This window comes from Gymnoscopelus microlampas (assembly GCF_963454915.1).
Source record: "Gymnoscopelus microlampas genome assembly, chromosome: 7".
NCBI lineage: Eukaryota > Metazoa > Chordata > Actinopteri > Myctophiformes > Myctophidae > Gymnoscopelus > Gymnoscopelus microlampas.
In genome coordinates this window covers 47,408,880-47,429,230 of record NC_139944.1, presented here as the reverse complement: position 1 = coordinate 47,429,230, position 20,351 = coordinate 47,408,880, and the positions used below count along the sequence as shown (strand labels likewise).

Below are 20,351 nucleotides of genomic sequence, written 5' to 3'. Positions count from 1 at the left end.
ATTGAGGAGGAAATAATTATAAACGAGGAAATAAAATAAAACAAACCAAAAAGACGCCAATAACCCCTGTCTTATAAAAACTGCCAAAGTGGGTCGGGGTTATCTGACATGACAGGCTGTGCCACTTTGGTTTTTGTGCTTTCTGCCGTGCGATGTGCTCGCAGCCAAGTCTTGACATAAGGCTCTGGATTCCAGGACCTGAGCGGAGGTCCATGCTGTCTAATAAACATCAGAGCCGACACACGTTCTGTATGCAGTCGCGAACAGAGTGATGTTATTATGAGGTTCAATGTTCATCAAACTAAAGAGAGAGAGAGAGAGAGAGAGAGAGAGAGAGCAGTGTCCCATAAAGTAGTAGTGGAAATAGCCGATCTACAAGCTCACAAAGTGTTGCACCATGATTTGCGAGCTTGTAGATCTGCTATGTTTTAAAATAAAAGTCTGTCTGTTGGTTTTATGAATATTAATCCATTATACATACAATATATATATAACGCACTGGCCAATACAAACTAATAGACGAGAATGAATCATTTGTATGCTCATCGCGTGGGATTCTAACACGGGTCGAAAAATCACCGGACATCAGTTTTAACCGCTACACTAGCTGGGCTGTTTCATTTACAGAGGAAAATGTTGGAATACTACTACACAACAATTGATGCGAGAAAAAAAAAACATATAAGACGTCTGTCTGTCTGTCTCTCTCTCTCTCTCCACAGACTTTTGAGACAGACAGACAGAAACCAATGTGTGTCTGAACATTTCTAAAATGACAGAGATGCGTTCCTGACTGCCCGACGCTGAACAGAAAACCCAATCTATTGGCAAGAGAAAAAAATACGTTTATTTTCCCGTCTCGTTTTATCAATTAAGACGTTAAAATTAAACTAATGTTAAGCGCAGCATCATGCTATCTAACTTCATTTGCTTAATATTTTGCTTAATATAAATGTCACATCTTGTACTGTAAGCAACATACAGGATCTTTCTCTGTCTTTCTAGGAAAAACAGTGCCTAAAAACCCCAAAACAAACAATTTTGCTATTCAAATGAGCTATTGGCATGATAAAACATACGTTTACATTTTCCAAAGCAAGTGTCAAAACATAATACAAAAGTGTAAAGTAATGTATGTACAGTTTGGAGAGGATATACAGTAACTAGTAACAAATACATTCTTGCTGTCTGCTGTGGGCTGTAGGCAGCTGTAGGCAGTAGACCGCTGCTGCCCCTAGTGGCACAGAGTGGAAATCATACATGCCCCGCATGAAACGCATGAGAAGAATGAAAAAAAACGACAAAGTCAATGGTCACCCACTGTATGGGGCATTGGTTCTCAAAGTGGGGTACGGGGACCCCCCAGGGGTTCTTGGGGGGGTTCCAGGGGGTCCCCAGCACAAAATGTGTTAATATAGCATCACAATCATTTTAACCACTTTAACCTTTTATACTTTGGCTATTTAAAAAATAGCAGATCTACAAGCTCATAGCGAGGCACGCGGTGCCTCGCTATGAGCGTGTAGATCAGCTATTTTTGAAATATCTTGAACATTTTGTGCAAATCTTTCGATGTATATTGTTTAAAGCGAACATTTGTAACTCGAATCTTTGCTTCCGGGAGGGGGGTCCCTGGAACAAAATATTTTGAGATGGGGGTTCACGGCCAAATACATCATCATCATTTTGGGGGTCCTTTCCTTGACATGAAAAAGTTTGAGAACCACTGATCTAGTGGGGTAATAGATATGTGAAACCACATTCATTGCCTGAAATGCCAAACTTAGGCGTGTATCCATGCAATGAGGGTGTAGCCTCAATGCCACCATAAACCAAAAACTGTGAAATGGTGTATCATGTCAGGGTGGCTATGGCCTTAACCCTTTAAGCCCTGAAGAAGCATCTGGGTCACTTTTTGATTTGAGCTAAAAAGCATTATTTTACACTTTGGCTATTCAAAAATAGCAGACCTACAAGCTCATAGCGCGGCACCGAGTGCCGCGCTATGAGCTTGTAGATCTGCTATTTTTGTATTGTTTTAGCGCGAAAAGTTTTACTTGAATCTTTGCTTTTGGGGGTCCCTGGAACATGTATTTTTAGATGGGGGTCCGTGGCCAAATACACGTCATTTTGGGGGTCCTTGACATGGAAAAAAGAACCACTGATATTATGGCGACATAAGTTTTTTCAAAAAACTGTTGAATCCCCCAGAAGCAAAGATTTGAGTTACAAATGTTCGCTTTTCTAACTCAAATCTCAAGATTTGCAAAAAAAATAGCGCTATGAGCTTGTATATCTGCTATTTTTGAATAGCCAAAGTCTAAAATCTGTAAAGTCTAAAAATGTGACACAGACGCCTCCCAGGTCTTAAAGGGTTAATAATAACATATGGGGGGAGGGTATCTATCTACAATTAACCCAACCGGGATTGACATATAGAACTGTTCTCATATCATAGATGTAACAGAATAAGTTCAATGAAACGGCTCATTCTCCATCCTATGTGCCTCCCTCCTCCTCCATGCACTTCAAAGGTTATTCCGTGCAGAGAGATCATTCTTTTTCTACCCGGCAACAAAACGTGCAGATTTGAGGAGCCAAGAGGAGTCAGAATCTAACATACAACTTCATACGTCTCATTCCTAATATCATAGCCCGTGGCTTCTCATGAAAGACAAAGAGGAAAAGGAAGTATTAAGTATATTAGACCAGTGGTCCGGGGACCACCAGCGGTCCTTGAGGGGGTTCCAGGTGGTCCCCAGCTAAATGATGAAGAGCTGGTAACCAAATGGACCCTTAATTAGATCTTTAACTCTTGAGAGCGTAAAATAAAACCAAATAATAAAACGCTCTCAAGAGTTAAATTATTGTTAATGTTTAACATCTGTATTACTTAATTAAAGAATTGTTATTTTGATCAACGTTTTGCCTGTCATCTCTCCTGTGGTACCACAGATACAGCATGGAATTGTGGACAAAATATTATCCAACGATAACAAAATGTTCTAAGTCTTGGGTCTGAGAGTCTAAATCTCATCAAACAGTGGTTCCGAATAAATGATGGACCTTGATATCAAAAAGGGTTGAAAACAAACCACTGTATTAGGCTATGTATTTGCCTTATATCTTCACCATGACATTGATTGACACAGCTGTACCTGTTAGCCAGACAGTAAAAACTCATGGATGAACGCTCTAGTGTGTCTACTGTAACCATTATGTATAAACAATATTCATATTGTGTGGTATATAATGTGTAATGATTCATGATAATAATGCAGACCCCAATGGTCATCCTCAGCAGCAGCAGACTGAGCAGAGACACAATGCCCAGTGATCACACAACACAACTGACATCACATTCAATACCCCACCTTTGACTTGAGTCTGCAGGGACGTGCACAGAATAGACTCTAGGTGGTTCTTGAGCGCCTGCCCTTTGCCCTCTTGACCAGAAGTGCCCTTTTTTCCCCAGTTTACAGCAGGGGTCTTCAACAGGGGGCCCTGGACCCCTAGGGGGTCCTCAGAGTTACTACAGGGGGTCCGCCAAATCTTTGTGTGATATGATTTTTCTTTTTACCATAACCACTCGAAACCTAGCATCCCTTTTCTGAGGAGAACTTTAGCCAAAAATAGCCGATCTACAAGCCCACGTGGGCTTGTAGATCGGCTATTTTTGGCAAAGAGGTATAGGTGTAGAGGGAAAAAAGAGCAGACCAAGCAAACAAAAAAAAAGCATAATTTACTTGAGCACCTGCCCCTCAAAATGTCTGTGCACGCCACTGCCCAGAGATCACACACACACAACACAAGACACAACTGATATTATCCATTCACACCCCACCTTTGACTTCTCACATTCAGCAATGATCTCTTTACAATCCTACTGAAACTATGTATACCAAAAACATTAATATTGCGTAGTATATGTGTAATAATGATTTATGATAATAAGGCAGAGCCATTGACCCATCATGGTCATTCTCAGCAGCAGCAGGCAATGCCCAGAGATATCACACAACACAACTGATATATATATTCATAAACCCCACCTTTGACTTGAGTCTCATATCCTACTATGTGTAAACCATTGGTTCTCAAAGTGGGGTCCGGGGACCCTCAGGGGTACTTGAGGGGGTTCCAGGGGGTCCCCAGCTAAATGATGGATAGGAACCAAATGGACCCTTATGGGTCTGAAACTCACTCTCAGAGTTGAATTACCATTGATTTTATTATATAAATCGGGGTCCCAGAGATAGAAATGCCATTAAATGGGGGTCCGTAGCCTAATGCATGTCAAACTGGGGGTCCTTGAAATTAAAATGGTTGAGAATCACTGCTAGAGAGCCGTAAAAACCGTCTCTTATGGGGGTCCCTGGCTTATCTTTTGAAATGGGGGTCCGCGGGGTAATAAGTGTCAATTTGGGGGTCCTTGACATGAAAAGGTTTGAGAACCACTGGTGTAAACAGATTAATATTGTGTAGTATGTGTAATCATGATTGATGATAATAATAAGGCAGACCCATTGACCCATGGTCATTCTCAGCAGCAGCAGCAGCAGCAGCAGGGACAATGCCCAGAGATCACACACACACACACACACACACACACACACACACACACACACACACACACACACACACACACACAACTGATATATATATTCATAAACCCCACCTTTGACTTGAGTCTCATATTCAGCAATGATCTCTTTATCCTTCTTGCATTTTGTAGATGACATTGTTCCAGACCCTGAGGAGTCTCTCTGCTTTGAGAGAGGGGTGGTGATGATGATGATGATGATGATCCTTCTAGTTGCAACGTTTTACCCTTTTTTTCCTCTCTTTTCTTTAAATGTCTGATCATGAAACAAATCCTCTGGCAGGCAGGCAGACAGACAGACAGACAGACAGACAGACAGACAGACAGACAGACAGACAGACAGCAGTATAGATAGGCCTGTTATAGTATTCCTTCTCTTCGACAGTTTTATTCAATAAAACCATTCACAGAAACAACAGCAGTAGTAGAGTCCTTCCACCTGCATTGTTTTCTGCTCTTTTTCTTGCAGACTACTACTCTACTCTTTACGATAGAGGAGGAGGGTCGTAGGTTCGATATCCAAACTCAAAAAGCTTCTTCTGCAGGAAAAGAAGACAAGAAGACAGACCCGAAACGAGCTCAAAACACCTAGAACATTACGAGCAACGTCGGCGACGGTTTAAAGAAGACTGTCTGCAGCCATTATTCCAGTTTGGTCTTTTCTCCTTGGCTTTCACCCTGTGCGTCCAAATGTAACGAGGGCGGCTCTCTCTCTCTGTCTGCTTGCTATGGACGGACCATGCATTCAGACTGAACTGAACACTGAAAGATAGCGCTGCAGGGAAACAGGAATTGAAACCCAGCGTTGCCAGATTGTGTGAGAGAATCAAGCAACCAGACCGGTAACGGTCAGGTGGGCTGGGCACCAAAACCATCTGGCCACTAAGGATAACTGTAACGGTCAGGTGGGCTGGGCAACAAAACCATCTGGCCACTAGGGATATAACTGGGCACCAAAACCATCTGGGCACTAGGGACATGTGGGCACTAGGGACACGTGGGCACTACTAGGGACATGTGGGCACCTGGTCAACTGGGCACTACTAGGGACATGTGGGCACCTGGTCAACTGGGCACTACTAGGGACATGTGGGCACCTGGTCAACTGGGCACTACTAGGGACATGTGGGCACCTGGTCAACTGGGCACTACTAGGGACATGTGGGCACCTGGTCAACTGGGCACTACTAGGGACATGTGGGCACCTGGTCAACTGGGCACTACTAGGGACATGTGGGCAGACTGGGCACCTGGTCAACTGGGCACTACTGGGGACATGTTGTGACGTGTTGTGAGCTTGTAGATCTGCTGGGGGGGGGGTATCTTTAAGAAAATGTGAGAAATGTGGAATATTTTTTGTAACATCTTAACAATACAAATCTTGTATGGGGTCCCTGGCATAAAATGTTTTCAGATGTGGGGTCTGTGGACAAATACATATTAATTTGGGGGTCCTTGACATGAGAATGTTTGAGAGCCACATGGTTTAAACAACATTTAGGAAACAAAGCCCAAATAAGCAGCTGCACTTTAGAAACAAGCCCAAAAAAACGCAACTGCCAATATTTACAAATAACGTTAAAGAAAAACATAAACAAGCCCAAAGTGGCTTATAATAAGCTGACATGGCAACACTGATTGAAAGGAACATCACGTGAAGGAAGGACTGGACACTTCGTCGCGCGACGGTGTGGCGCGCCAAAAACAAGCGATCTACAAGCTCGCGATGCCTCGCGATGCGACGCATCGTGCGCTTGTAGATCGGCTGTTTTCTCACAGTCTCCTCCCTTTGTCAGTCCCCGTTGGATGGGGGCCCCCCACCACCACCCCCAAATCCCCGCCCAACACACACACACACACACACACACACACACGCGCACACACACACACACGCACGCACGCACGCACACACGCACGCATGCACACATGCACACACGCACGCACACATGCGCGCACACACACACACACACACACACACACACACACACACACACACACACACACACACACACACACACACACACACACCCCAACACAGTAACACACAACTTAAATTTGATCATTTACGAGGTGTCTCTCACATGAGAGCCCCTTTGTTTTATATTATAAAAATGTAGATGGAGCTCTTTTATATGATCTATGGCTGGCTAATCGTGGCTATTCACAGAAAGAAAACAGCATGAGCCATGCTTTACTTTAAGACTATAGGCTAAATTATAAGGTTACTTATTTAAAAGTGTAAATCTGCCTTCATTAAGTAGGCTAATTGTTTAATTGGTTCTTGATTAATTGGTTTGCCAAATGCACAATAAAGTGTTTTGGTCTGTACTCAGTTATAATTTATCTCACTGACAAGCCATGTTTTGCTTTTAGGAAGAAACACAACTGTGCAGCAAACTTCTCTGAAGTTTATTAATCAAACCCAGTTCCATGGTGCAGTACACCAGGAATAACTTATGTAGCCTACATTAAATGTAAGAACATTTTTCTTCACGCTTTTTATATTTAGGTTAGGTTGTATATAGACCTACTGTAAGCTACTTACAATTGCTGTATTTGCAAAACGGGTATATGGGCCGATTCAAATGTGTCCGATTAGAATTTTCCTCAAATAAGGAAGCATTCACATCTCTTCCTTTGCAAATATCAATATTGTAGTGTGTTGTTTATTTTGGAAGGAAATGACAGCATGCAATATAAACTGACTAAGTTATGCTTTATTTATTGTATTTGTGCCAAGGAGTAAATTGCCAATTTATGAATGTATACTGTGTCACAGTATTCAGTAGGCTATACCAGTGGTTCTCAAACTTTTTCATGTCAAGGACCCCCAAATTGACACTTATTAGCCCGCGGACCCCCATTTCAAAAGATATGCCAGGGACCCCCATAAGAGAAGATTTTTTACAGCTCTAGCAGTGATTCTCAACCATTTTAATTTCAAGGACCCCCAGTTTGACATGCATTAGGGCTACAGACCCCCATTTAATGGCATTTCTATCACTTGGACCGCAATTTATATTGTAAAATCTATGTCAATTTAACTCTGAGAGTGTACAAATGGAACCAAATGGACCCGTTAGGGTCCATTTGGTTCCATTTGTACACTCTCAGAGTTACAGACCCATAAGGGTCCATTTGGTGCCTAATCTATCATTTAGCCGGGGACCCCCTGGAACTCCCTCAAGGACCCCTGGGGGTCCCCGGACCCCACTTTGAGAACCAATGGGCTATACCATTAACTTGAGTGTCAGTTGAGTTAAGTTGCTGCATGTATGTAGCGTTGCCTTTCCATTTTGGAGCATGCATGATGACAGAGTTGCACACATGCCCTTCATTTGGCACCAAGCTTCATACAGCTCATTTACGCTGCAGAGTGACTGCATGTTCTACAAAACACTACCCCCCTCTGTTGACCATCTTTGGTACATATAGGCCACGAATAAAACCAGATAACTATACCCTAAACTATAGCATGACGTGACAAAGAGTGTGTGTGTGTGTGCGTGTGCGTGTGCGTGTGCGTGTGCGTGCGTGCGTGCGTGCGTGCGTGTGTGTGTGCGTGCGTGCGTGTATGCCGTTTTCCACTCTTTTCTGTCCATTGCCATAGGAACCTCACTCACACCTTCAGTTGTTGTTCATTACCTTTACCAAAGCGACGTGCCGAATAATAAGTAGTCACAGTTCCCTCCCTATAAGTGAGGAACTGTATGACGGACAATGTCTGCCTCTGCTCTGTGGCCTTTGGCAAATTATGTGGACAAGTGTGTTGTTGCAGAACACACACTAGATACAGCTAAGTGCTGGGACGTGTGAGGTTTTTTTGTGCATACATTCTTAATGCGTTTGTGAAATGATCACAGGTTTAAACCCCATGGTACAAAGTGTTTCCTGATCACTGACAACCACTGGTTGTTCAAGTTTTGTTTTTTGAATGAATGCACGCAGTGTTGTGTTGTTTTGACATTACACCCATTCTCAGGTCAATACTGAACACGCTCTTGACCAGGGGGTCTTCAACGTTTTCAGGCCAAGGACCCCCTAGCCGAGAGAGAGATGAAGCAGGGACCCCCCTCTATACTGTATACAATTGTGTTTCAGATTCAACTTTTTTTTTTTTTTTACTTGGTCTGCTCTTTTTTCCCTCTACACCTCTTTGCCAAAAATAGCCGATCTACAAGCTCACAACGCCTCGCAGCGCGAGGCGTTGTGAGCTTGTAGATCGGCTATTTTTGAAAAATGAGCTGTATCGGCTATTTTTTGCTCTGCTAAATTCAGGCATTTAGCAGAGCAGAGCAGAGCATTAATCCAGAGCGATCTACAGTTTAAGCAAGGAAAACACAAGGTAATACATCAAACGCATAGAAATAGTGGATAATAGGTAAACCAAGAACCTATCATCAGTCTAACAGTATAATATCAAAGCATCTATAATCTGTACATTGAAGCTACACACTATAGGATGCCAGGTCTACAACTGACCTGGCATCTGTCCACATAACAGATGCCACAGTAGGCTCCGCATAGGCCTGCAGGGGCTATAGGGCAAGTGCTACGGCCCAAGGGAGAGTCTGAAGAGGCGAGTCTTCAGATTCAGATTACACAGAGAGATCTTCTAAATCCCTTGAATAGTTATTCATGCAAACCTAAGGACACACCTAACCTAACCTGGCCTTGATACTTTCTCTGGGAAGATTAGATGGGTTCTTCCCGGCCCGGGTCCTCTATGCGGTCTGCAGAATGTCTCTGACTGATGAACACATGCCTGAGGTGTACGTGTGCGTGTGAGAGAGAGAGAGAGAGAGAGAGAGAGAGAGGGAGAGAAAGAGAGAGAATCTTACTGCAACATCCTCCACTACAGCAATCACCTAGTGCACTGGTCCGAGGACCCCGAGGGGTCCTTGAGGGCGTTTCAGGGCAGGAGCCCCCAGCTGAATAATTGATAGTTATAGGACCCAAATGGGCCTTTAATACAGTACAGTTCTCAACTAGCAAATAGCCGATCTACAAGCTCGTTGTAGATCGGCTATTTTCACAATTCTTATCTGTGGAACCGAGTTAAACTAAATGTTATGCTCCTACAATTCCAAGTGCTTGTCGGGGTGGGGGGTCCCCAGTTCAAATATGATTATTTTGTGGGGTCCCCAGTTCAAATATGATGATTTTGTGGGGTCCCCAGTTCAAATGTGATGATTTTGGGGGGTCGCTGGCTGAAAAGGTTGAGAACCACTGCTTTAGTAAAGCTGCCTGTCTGCGTCTCATCTTCAGGAATGGAACTCGGAGCGACGACGATGACAGATGGGACCCATGATTTACTGGTGACACTCACCAGCTGTGACAGACGCCTTAGAATCGGGTGCAGGGCGCCCACCAGAGGGAACAGAGTGACAGCAGGATGGATTCTGCTCTTTTGTTTACCTCATTGAAGTGTCCACCCCCCCCCCCCCCCCCCCCCCACACATCGTATCCTCCGGCTTCTCCGTCCAGCAGGAACCCTGGGAAACTATGACTTCACTGTTTTTTTAAAGGCACAAAGATTCCATTGTGAGTTTCTCTTTACGATTCGTGAAAGAATGAGAGTGGGAGTCGTTACACTTCGAAATCTCGAGTGTTCCTTTAACTCTGAGAGTGTACAAATGGACCCGAAAGGGTCCATTTGTACACTCTCAGAGTTAAAGGAACACTCGAGGATTTACAGTGTACTGTATAGTATAGAACACTCGACAGAATGAATGCCCGGTACAGATGCCAGGGTACAGAAATGTATACTTTTCCTGCGAAAGAAAAAGTGTGTGGTTTAAAGAAAAAGGATCATTTGAGTTATTGATCTCTTATATTAATGCACAAGTGAGATGTTTTTTATGGTGCAAAATCAAATGAAACATAATGTCACTCATATTCTTCTAAATATGATACATTATTTCAAATGGGCACAAAATATTAGAATCTGAAGTGTAAGAACCTGAAGTCATTGATCTAGCTTGGAAATGACTTGATGCCTAAATTGAAAAGTGCAAATCATACAAATCTATGTGAAAGTTCAGTCCCATATCCATAACTACACTTCCGTACAAGTTCTTCATGTTGCTTTTACAGAAAAGTTATATTCGTATATTATTAAATAGTGTATGATATCCACCTTGAACTTTATAACCCCTTTAAGTTTCCAGCAAATCAAATATTAACCCAGGTGCTCATTGCAAAGAATATACCATTTCCCAGATATGTTATAGTTTAAAATAGCCTTAAAAAAATCACGTTTCAGGAGGCCAAAAGAGAAGGTAGTACCATTTTCCCCTTAGACAGATGACCCCCCCCCCCTTTTTTTGCACATAAGTTTTTTGTTTTTTCTCTGCATATTTTGTTTTTGTTTGTACATATAGTGTTATTATTTTCTGTATTAATGTGTTGATTCTGAACTGTTTGGTTGCTACTACAGTATATATGTCTATGAATTGAATACCAAGGACCCCAATGGAAACAAGACCGCAAGGACTTTTTTGGACGGACCTTTTAGACAAAGTATTATAAATGTGATTGTGCTGTTTAAATTTCTTTGCCTAATACAATATTCAATCAATCAATCAAACCCCTAATCCCTTTGAAATTGTAAAGGTTACGTGCAATCTGGACCGTGTTACTATTCTTTCACAATATTTGAAGTACTTGGAGACATAAGTAATTTCAAACAGGGACATGTTGCCAGGTTGCCCTGACCAAACAGGTAAAATGAGTATTGTCAGTAAAGGGAGTTCAAGTTTTTAGCTACAATAACTGGATTTGTCATACCTACTTGAAATTCTGTTTGTAACACAATCATGTTTCATTTAATTAGGCCGTAGACAGGATCAACTGATTTCTGTTGGCACTCATGTGGAACAAGCAAGCTGCATTGGGATGATTGGAGATGATGAAGACAGTGTTCATTTTGACAGCAAATTTTGATTTAGTTTAGTCATAGTCTTTTGAATACAATTTCATTTAGTTTTTTAGTCGTATTTTAGTCATCTGAAATGTTTTAGTTTTATGAAATCTGAAAGGTTTTAGTCTAATTTTATTCGACTAAATATCATAAGAGTTTAGTCGACTAAGGGCAGGTACACACTGCAGGATATTTGGTCCGATTATGCTTTCAGGGACAATTTTTTGGCGCTCGCCGACAAAACCTCCCGATCTGACGCAGATCGGCCTTTGATCGGCGAGATAATGCTCGCTGTGTGTGAAAGGCTCTGCAAGAGGACCTAATCATCGCGCTCTGCGATGGCTTCCCGACCGTTTCAAATATCTAACAGGTTAGATATTCAGCTCTGTCGCAGACTGCAAATCATGCAATGTGAAAGGGGCTCCGATCAGCACTGCGAGCAGTGAGTTGTTTCAACCAATGAGAGCATAGAGTCGCTGGATCTGAACAGTGAGTGAGCGTGCTCGAGGGGGGGCTGTTTATTTTAGAGGAATTGCACAGAGAGAGAGAGAGAGAGAGAGAGAGAGAGAGAGAGAGTCGGTGTGTGATGCGTGTACCCGACAGCGTTGCCAGATTTTGCGAGAAATAAGCAACCAGGTTTGTGAAAACAAGCCCAACAAAAGCGACTATGAGCACACACTTTAAACCTATATACACATACATTGGATGTTTGAAAAATAGACTACAAACTCACGTTGTAGATCGGCTATCGGCGATCGGCTATGTATGGGGGTCTATATGGCACAGCATATTTTCAGAAGGGGGAGGTCTGCGAGCAAATATTAAGTTGGGGGTCCTTGCCATGAAAATGTTTGAGAACAACTGGTTCAAACAACATTAGGAAACAAGACCAAATAAGCAACAACACTTTCAAGCAACAGATAAACAATCCCAAAGTCGCTTACTGGTTTAATAAGCGGACATGGCAACACTCACTGCTTCTGCGTACTTGACGAGAGAGAGAGAGAGAGAGAGAGAGAGAGAGAGAGAGAGAGAGAGAGAGAGAGAGGGAGGGAGAGGGAGAGAGGCATATATCACGGGAGACGTCGATTAAAATGAATTGGAATAAAAACAAATGTATGTATTGGGTCTGACTCTGCATAGCATCCTAGTTAACTATCCTACAGTGTAACTGCCATACTAGGTGGTCATTTGTTATATTTTTCATTTCTCTATTGTAATATCATTTATTTGTCATGAACTTGGGTTTACCATGTATTTGTTGTACCGGAAGGCCTAATTGTCTGGATCAAGCCGGAACGCTTATAAGGTGTGGTTTCATGCAGATTCACAAGCGTGTTACACGGATACACTTCCGCTCACTAAGGAGCGTATTGTTGTACGGGACGGAATAAGGTACTTTGGTCTTTGCTTTATAAATGTGTACATTTACGTTCCTATCATGTGTCTTCTTTATAAGGTGTGGTTTCATGCAGATTCACAAGCGTGTTACACTAGCGGGTAGATTTCCTCTTTGGCCGGTAAATAAAAGACAATATCTGAGTCAACTTGGGACGTGTGTTTTCAATTAATCTGATCTAATGCAGTGGTCCTCAAACTTTGTCATGTCAAGGCCCCCCAAAATGATATGTATTAGGTTGCGGACCCCCATAATAGAATATTTGTGTTAAAAAAATGCAACATTATTGAGATTTTCAAAAAAATAGCAGATTTACAACAAGCCCAGGTGAGGCCATGTTAAAATGACCCCAGAAGTGTTTTAAAGTGAAATACCCCTTTAAGTGGACTTAAAAGCACAGATGAAGATCAATGCAACAGCGCCGCTGTGTGTTTCATGTGCGGAATAACAAGTCATAAAGCAGATGATGAATGTGGAGCCTATATTGCAAGAGAGAAGTGGACATTATTAAAGGAGTAGTATACATTAGATCACGCATAGTTTATCTATGGTGGAGAAAACGTACGGTATGAGTGATCCCACGTGATCAGTCTGGCGATGCCAGGTTAAGTAGCCTATATCAGTGCTTCTCAAACTTTTTCATGTCAAGGACCCCCTAATTGACACTTATTACCCCGCGGACCCCCATTTCAAAAGATAAGCCAGGGACCCCAATAAGAGAAGGTTTTTACGGCTCTCTAGCAGTGATTCTCAACCATTTTCATTTCAAGGACCCCCCAGTTTGACATGCATTAGGGCTACAGACCCCCATTTAATGGCATTTCTATCACTTGGACAGCAATTAATATTGTAAAATCTATGTCAATTTAACTCTGAGAGTGTGCAAATGGAACCAAATGGACCCTAACGGGTCCATTTGGTTCCCCACTTTGAGAACCAATGGCCTATATGCATAGCTCACAAAAAGAAACAGAAAGTATAAACCCTTAACATTGAGACTCACATGAGTTTATACTGTACATGCAGTAATACATCCACAAGGCAAAAGATTAAGACGCTTATAGATACAGAAAGTGGAAGACACCTCATGGGAGAATATCTAGGCTATAGGCTGCTTATAGTAAAATAAAATAGAAAAAGTGCTCCTCGGAGCAATGGTCTCCGCCAGGTCAGGTACGTTATTCTGGACTCCTGGTGGCGCTATAATAGGCCAATGTGAAAAGGGTGCCATTTATTCTTAGGCCTTTCACGGCAATCAGACATTGCATTCATGATTTGAGGCATTTTGTTCTGAAAATGTGTTTTACTAAATTAGACCTGCTGGTGGCGCTATAACAGGCCAATGTGAAAAGGGTGGCATTTCTTCCTCGGCCTAGTGGGAATGTGCGGAAATCGCAAGTTGCATGCATAATTTGAGGCATTTTGTATCAGTCACCACCAGTACCAAGGAAGTGTGCTTTCAATGCATCTAACATGGTTAAAAGTTTGAAGTTACAATGGGATTATAAATAAAAGAGGGTGTGTACGATACAAATAAATATCAAATATCTAATACTGAATCAAGCAACTTAAAAACCGCCTGGGGTGCAGACAAAAGAGTAGACGTGAAAATCGGGTGCAAAAGTCTTTGAAAGTGAAATATTCCTTAAGGAAACTTCCAAAACATTTAGTCAAAATGTGGATGGTCTGACATCAACCAACTTAATTAACAGTTGCACATTAAAGAACAAGGATCAAAAGAGACTAAATGGAGAACAATAAATCACATTTTTATTTATAAAAAAACACAACTGCTTCGCTTCCTGACAGAATAAAAAGATGCCCAAGCAGTAAAAGTACACGCTCTTTTAACAAAGTTCAGCATGGAACATAGAACAAAGACCCCAAAAGAATGGATACAGAGATACACACTTTGAGATGCACACCTTGGAACCCTATGGCCTGGAGGGGCGAAGTGAGGAGACATGCGGTCAGGAGGGTATAGAAACAGATGATTGTTAAAAAGTTTGGTTTGTATTTTTGTTGCCAAGGAACAGAAACACTCGGCATCATTACCCCCCCCATTTTAACAATGATGAACTGTAGCAGATCTTCATTCCACTTTTAATGTGCGGACCCCATCTGCCCGAAAAGGAAAACTTTAAACCAAATATATTTGATATACATGAATTCTCCGTGAGGGAATCCCTAAACCCATGTGTAAAAACTACATGAAATATTTCAGGTGATCAGCCATCATGTCCTTGAAATAATAATGGAGATTTATTTTTTGAAATACCTTTTTTGTCTTTAAAATGTATTTACAAGCATTTAATCTGCTCTGTAGGTTTTTTTTTTACAAATATTTTTATCATTTTCACAGTTTTTACATGAAATCAGGTAAACAATTTGCATTTTTTCCATTTTCTCCCTTTTCCCATCCCTCCCAAAAAATTCTGTTATCAAATGCATTGGAACAAAGAAAAGTACCGGACACAAAAAAAAAAAAACATGATTTAGATTCGACACAGATAATGAAAATGTAACAGAAAATAAATAATAGATATAATTTAGAAAGAAATGTTCACATCAAAAGACAGACAGAAAGACACATTTTTTTTTTTAATTAAATAAAATTAAATACACACAAGATGGATTGCTCAGATGCCAACGTGCCACGCGCCCTTATAAGCAACTCAGAATGCTATCTATCAGTCATATATAATATCACAGACATATAGAGGTCTTTGGTCAAATAATGAAAGTAAATAGAGAACAGAGAGGAAAAGAAGAATTTAGCCTGTTGGAAGCACTGTCAGACTCTCAAAATAAGTAATGAATGGTTACCAGATTTTATAAAATTTGTCTGTAGACCCTCTGGTTGTGAACTTAATCTTTTCTAATTTCAGAAAGCTCATCACATCCTTAAGCCACATAGCCACGGGGGGGGGGGGGGGGGGGGGGGGGTTGGGGATTTCCAACTCAACAAAATCCTGCGCCTTGCTAACAGTGTGGTGAACGCCAGTACATTTGATTTCTTTGTGGTTAGAAGTCTAAAGTATACGTCTGGTGGTACTCCAAAAATTGCTGCCAAGGGTGAAGGTTCTAGACGGATTGAGAGGACAGCAGACAAAATTTCAAAGACTTTGGTCCAGAAGTGTACCAGTTTGGGGCAAGACCAAAACATATGAGTGTGGTTGGCCGGTGACAGGGCACAACGGTCACATTTATCATCAACTCCAGGGTATATCGTGGCAAGTTTGGATTTGCAGTAATGGAGTCTATGAAAAATTTTGAATTGAATAAGGCCTAGTCTAGCACAGGATGTTGATGAATTGATCCGATCAATAGCTCCATCCCACCACACATCAGAGAAGGTTTCACCCAATTCGGTCTCCCACCTCTCTCTATTCCTGACCAGAGGAAGCATATTTAGACAGGCTAGAGAATGGTATGTCATTGAAATATGGCCTCTCTGCCTAGGGTCCAATATCAGAAGATTGTCCCATGGCTGGTCTCCAGGTCTCGCTGGGAAGGAGGGATAATGATTTTTAACAAAGTCTCTAATTTGAAAATAGCGGAAAAGATTGTTTCTGGGCAAATTAAATTTGACACTAAGCCTGTCAAAACTACAGAATACGTTATTCTCATAAAGATCTGAGAATCTGACAAGGCCTTTGTCCTTCCAATGCATGAAGGCAGCATCTAGGATAGAAGGGGCGAATAAGTGATTACAAATTATAGGGCATTTTATAGAACTTTCTCTGAATTTAAAGTGGGAGCGTAATTGTGACCAAATCTTAAGTGTGGCAATAACCACTGGGTTTCTGGTAAATTTAGATGGTGACAGGGGTAATTTGGAGTGGATTAGTACTGGGAGCGAGGTTGAGTGGCAAGATCTAGACTCCAGCACACACCAATCAGTCAAAGGAGAGTGGAGCCAATAGGCCATATTCTGTACATTAGCTGCCCAATAATAATATGTGAAGTTAGGCAGAGCTAAACCCCCATTATCACGGTCTCTTTGCAAAACAGAGTTCTTAATCCTAGGTTGTTTTCCTCCCCATATAAATGATGAAATTGTTTGATTTAAGGACTTGAAGAAAGATTTAGGCAAAAATAACGGAATACTTTGAAAGAGGTAAGAGAATTTCAGGAGTATGGTCATTTTAACAGATTGAATTCTGCCCACTAAAGATATAGCTTGAGTATGGTCATTTTAACAGATTGAATTCTGCCCACTAAAGATAGAGGCAAGCTATCCCATCTCTGGAGATCTAATTTCACCTGATCCATTAAAGGGTTGAAATTAGCAGAAAACAATGAGGAAAATAAGCTGGTGACCTGTATACCCAGATATTTAAAGCCCAAATTTGAAATATGAAATGGCAGCTCTGCCTGAGTTATATTTTTAGCCAAATCATTAATTGGGTAAAATTCACTTTTTTGGCAGTTCAATTTGTATCCAGAAAAGCTACCAAAATCCTTAAGAATGGAGAGTACATGGGGGACAGCCGAAACAGGATAAGATAAGTACAGCAATAAGTCATCGGCATACAGATACCCTGTATTCCACACCTCCGCGCATTATACCCTGAAAAAGTTGTGAGGTTCTCAAAGCAACAGATAACGGTTCAATGGCAATTGCAAATAAAAGAGGGGATGCTCTGTAGGTTTGAAGTAATACAAGCACTTCTATGTTCAGCAACTCATTTAGCTTTTAAAACTTGCATGTGATGACCTGTAACTTCAAACATCATACAAGGACATACCCCTTCATCCCAAAATAGCGTGTTTTTTTTTCCCCTTACAATGTTTTCAACCAAAATAAATGTTTTCAGAACCGTACTGCAGAAAAAAGAAGAGGGCCAGGCACTGCCAGGGCTCTGCGCTCGCCGGCGCAGAGGGCGTAGGCAGGCCGGGTCAGAGAAGCACGGGTCGAGGCCAGGACGGCCGACAGCAGCAGGGGGGACCCGGACGGCAGGCGAAGAGCCGGGGGGGGGGGGGGGGGCAAGGCGGCAGAGGAGAGGCCCGGACAGCGACTACCGGCGTGTACAGTTTTTGCCCTTTAGAGCTGAATCCAATTTAATGGAACAATAGAAAACAGTCAACAGTCTATCTTTTTAAGTATTGTGCTGCTACAAATTCCATATTTGGAATTGGAACAATAATTATCCTTACAGGAACAACATCAATCTGAACTGCACACACTGGCTGCAGCCTCTCAAAAACTGAAACAATAAAGTAAACTTTTTGAACATTTCTTAACCGTTTCAACATATCTTACACCAGTCAATATTAATTAGCCAAAGTGCAAGGGGGGGGAGGAGAGAGGAGAGGCGATATAGAAGTGGTTATCAAACTTTTTCATGTCAAGGACCCCCAAATTGACACTTATTAGCCCGCGGACCCCCATTACAAAAGATATGCCAGGGACCGCCATAAGAGAAGATTTTTTTTATGGCTCTAGCAGTGATTCTAAACCATTTTAATTTCAAGGACCCCCAGTTTGACATGCATTAGGGCTACAGACCCCCATTTAATGGCATTTCTATCACTTGGACCGCAATTTATATTGTACAATCTATGTCAATTTAACTTTGAGAGTGTACAAATGGAACCAAATGGACCCTAACGGGTCTGAGAGAGTACAAATGGAACCAAATGGACCCTAACGGGTCTGAGAGTGTACAAATGGAACCAAATGGACCCGCACACTCTCAGAGTTACAGACCCATAAGGGTCCATTTGGTGCCTAATCTATCATTTAGCTGGGGACCCCCTGGAACTCCCTCAAGGACCCCTGGGGGTCCCCGGACCCCACTTTGAGAACCAATGATATAGAGGAGAGAAGAGGAGAGGAACACTGTTTCCTCTCCTCATCAGCAGTTTGTTTCCCAGACCACCGGACAAGTGACACAGGGGGACTTCTGAAAGGGCCATGCCGAAAATAGGTTGCTTTATTCGGATACAATGCGTCACTGCCTGCCCCTGCTGGTTGTCAGATTGTTGTCTCCGCCAGGAGACTATGTTTTCACTTTCCGTCCCCCCCCCCCCTCGGCCAAGCTAACATTGGTCAAGCCTCACGTGACACGTGACAATACGTTGAAAGAGTGTGCTCTGAAATCAGAGCACACTCAAGGACAGCCGGTGCCGAATCCCCAGTACAGCAGCAGCTACTTCTACAACAGCGAGTACGTCGTGTACAAAGTGAGCCAGTGGCGCGTGCGCTACCTACTGCAGCTGAAACAGTAGTTCAGCTCCAAAGTGGCGCCCGAGATACAGACGCCGGAGGCTTCTACCTTTTTTTTCCTACGTTTCCAAAGTTGATAACATTTGTTTGAGCCTTATCTTTTGCACTCTCTGTAACCCTTTAAGACCGGGAACGCATCTGTGTCATTTTTAGATTTATTTGGCTTTTCAAAAATAGCAGATCTACAAGCTCATAGTGAGTGCCACGCTTATGAGCTTGTAGATCTGCTATTTTTGAAAAATCGTGAATATTTGTGCAAATCTTTGAATATATATATATTTTTAAAACAATTGTAAAATATTTTGTTCCAGGGACCCCCCAGAAGCAAAAAAATGTTGTTACAACAGTTCGCTTTTAAAATGTATATATTCAAATATTTGCACAAATTTTCACGATAAAAAAATTTAAAATAGCAGATCTACAGTACAAGCTCGTAGCGCGGCACCGCTCGTATATCTGCTATTTTTGAATAGCCAAAGAAATCTAAAAATGACGCAGATTTAGAATAAAGGGATTAGGATTTCATATCCCAAAAAGCTGTGCTGTGTCCGGGGGGCCGGACACAGCACCATCACCGAGGCCCTGGATGGCACAGTTCAGGAGCCTATCCACGGACAATGGGTTTCCTTTGGGCCCTTTTGAATAAATGGATTAGGATTTCATATCCCAAAAATTGTAATCCACATGATTCGATTTTTTTGTCCTCCTTCTGTTCCAGGGTATCCGGGCCAAGGTAATGGGCCAGGATTACCGCGAGCGAGACATCACTCCTAAACATGTGTCATGCAAGCCAGGAGAGGATGGCGTGATCTTGGTAGATATAATAGGGACCCAGTTGCCAACTCAGCGCATTTTCCACCAAGCCTTCGAACTGAAACCTGGAACCCAGGTGGGTGGTTGTTGTGGTTTGAACCAATTCTCACATTTTAGACATTCTGCCCATAATATGGGCAGAGTTGGGGATATAATTGTAAGCCTCGTCTGGTAGTTTCATTTTGGATTTATTGTTTCTTGTATGTTTAAAATCTTCACCACATTCAAGTCAAAGAAAGGTTCCCAATTTTGAGCAAATACGTTCTGATTAGTGTATCTTGACCTGGGTTGAAAAATGTTCTTGTAGCTCTTTGCATATTAGTACTAAAGTAGTAATAATGTGGACTCTGGCATTTTAACCCATTCAATGTCAAGGACCCCC

General features: G+C 42.1%; 1 protein-coding gene across 1 annotated transcript in view; it reads right to left on the bottom strand.

Annotated features, from left to right (window-relative positions):
- srgap3 (SLIT-ROBO Rho GTPase activating protein 3) overlaps positions 1-4,784 on the bottom strand; it is a gene marked incomplete at its 3' end in the record, with an annotated part of 174,912 nt that extends 170,128 nt beyond the window's left edge. Inside the window, exon 1 of the mRNA XM_084061860.1 lies at positions 4,679-4,784. Coding sequence (XP_083917986.1) covers positions 4,679-4,742 — 64 coding nt within the window. The 5' untranslated portion in view covers positions 4,743-4,784. The remainder of the gene's footprint in view (positions 1-4,678) is intronic.
- Positions 4,785-20,351: the final 15,567 nt, after the last annotated feature.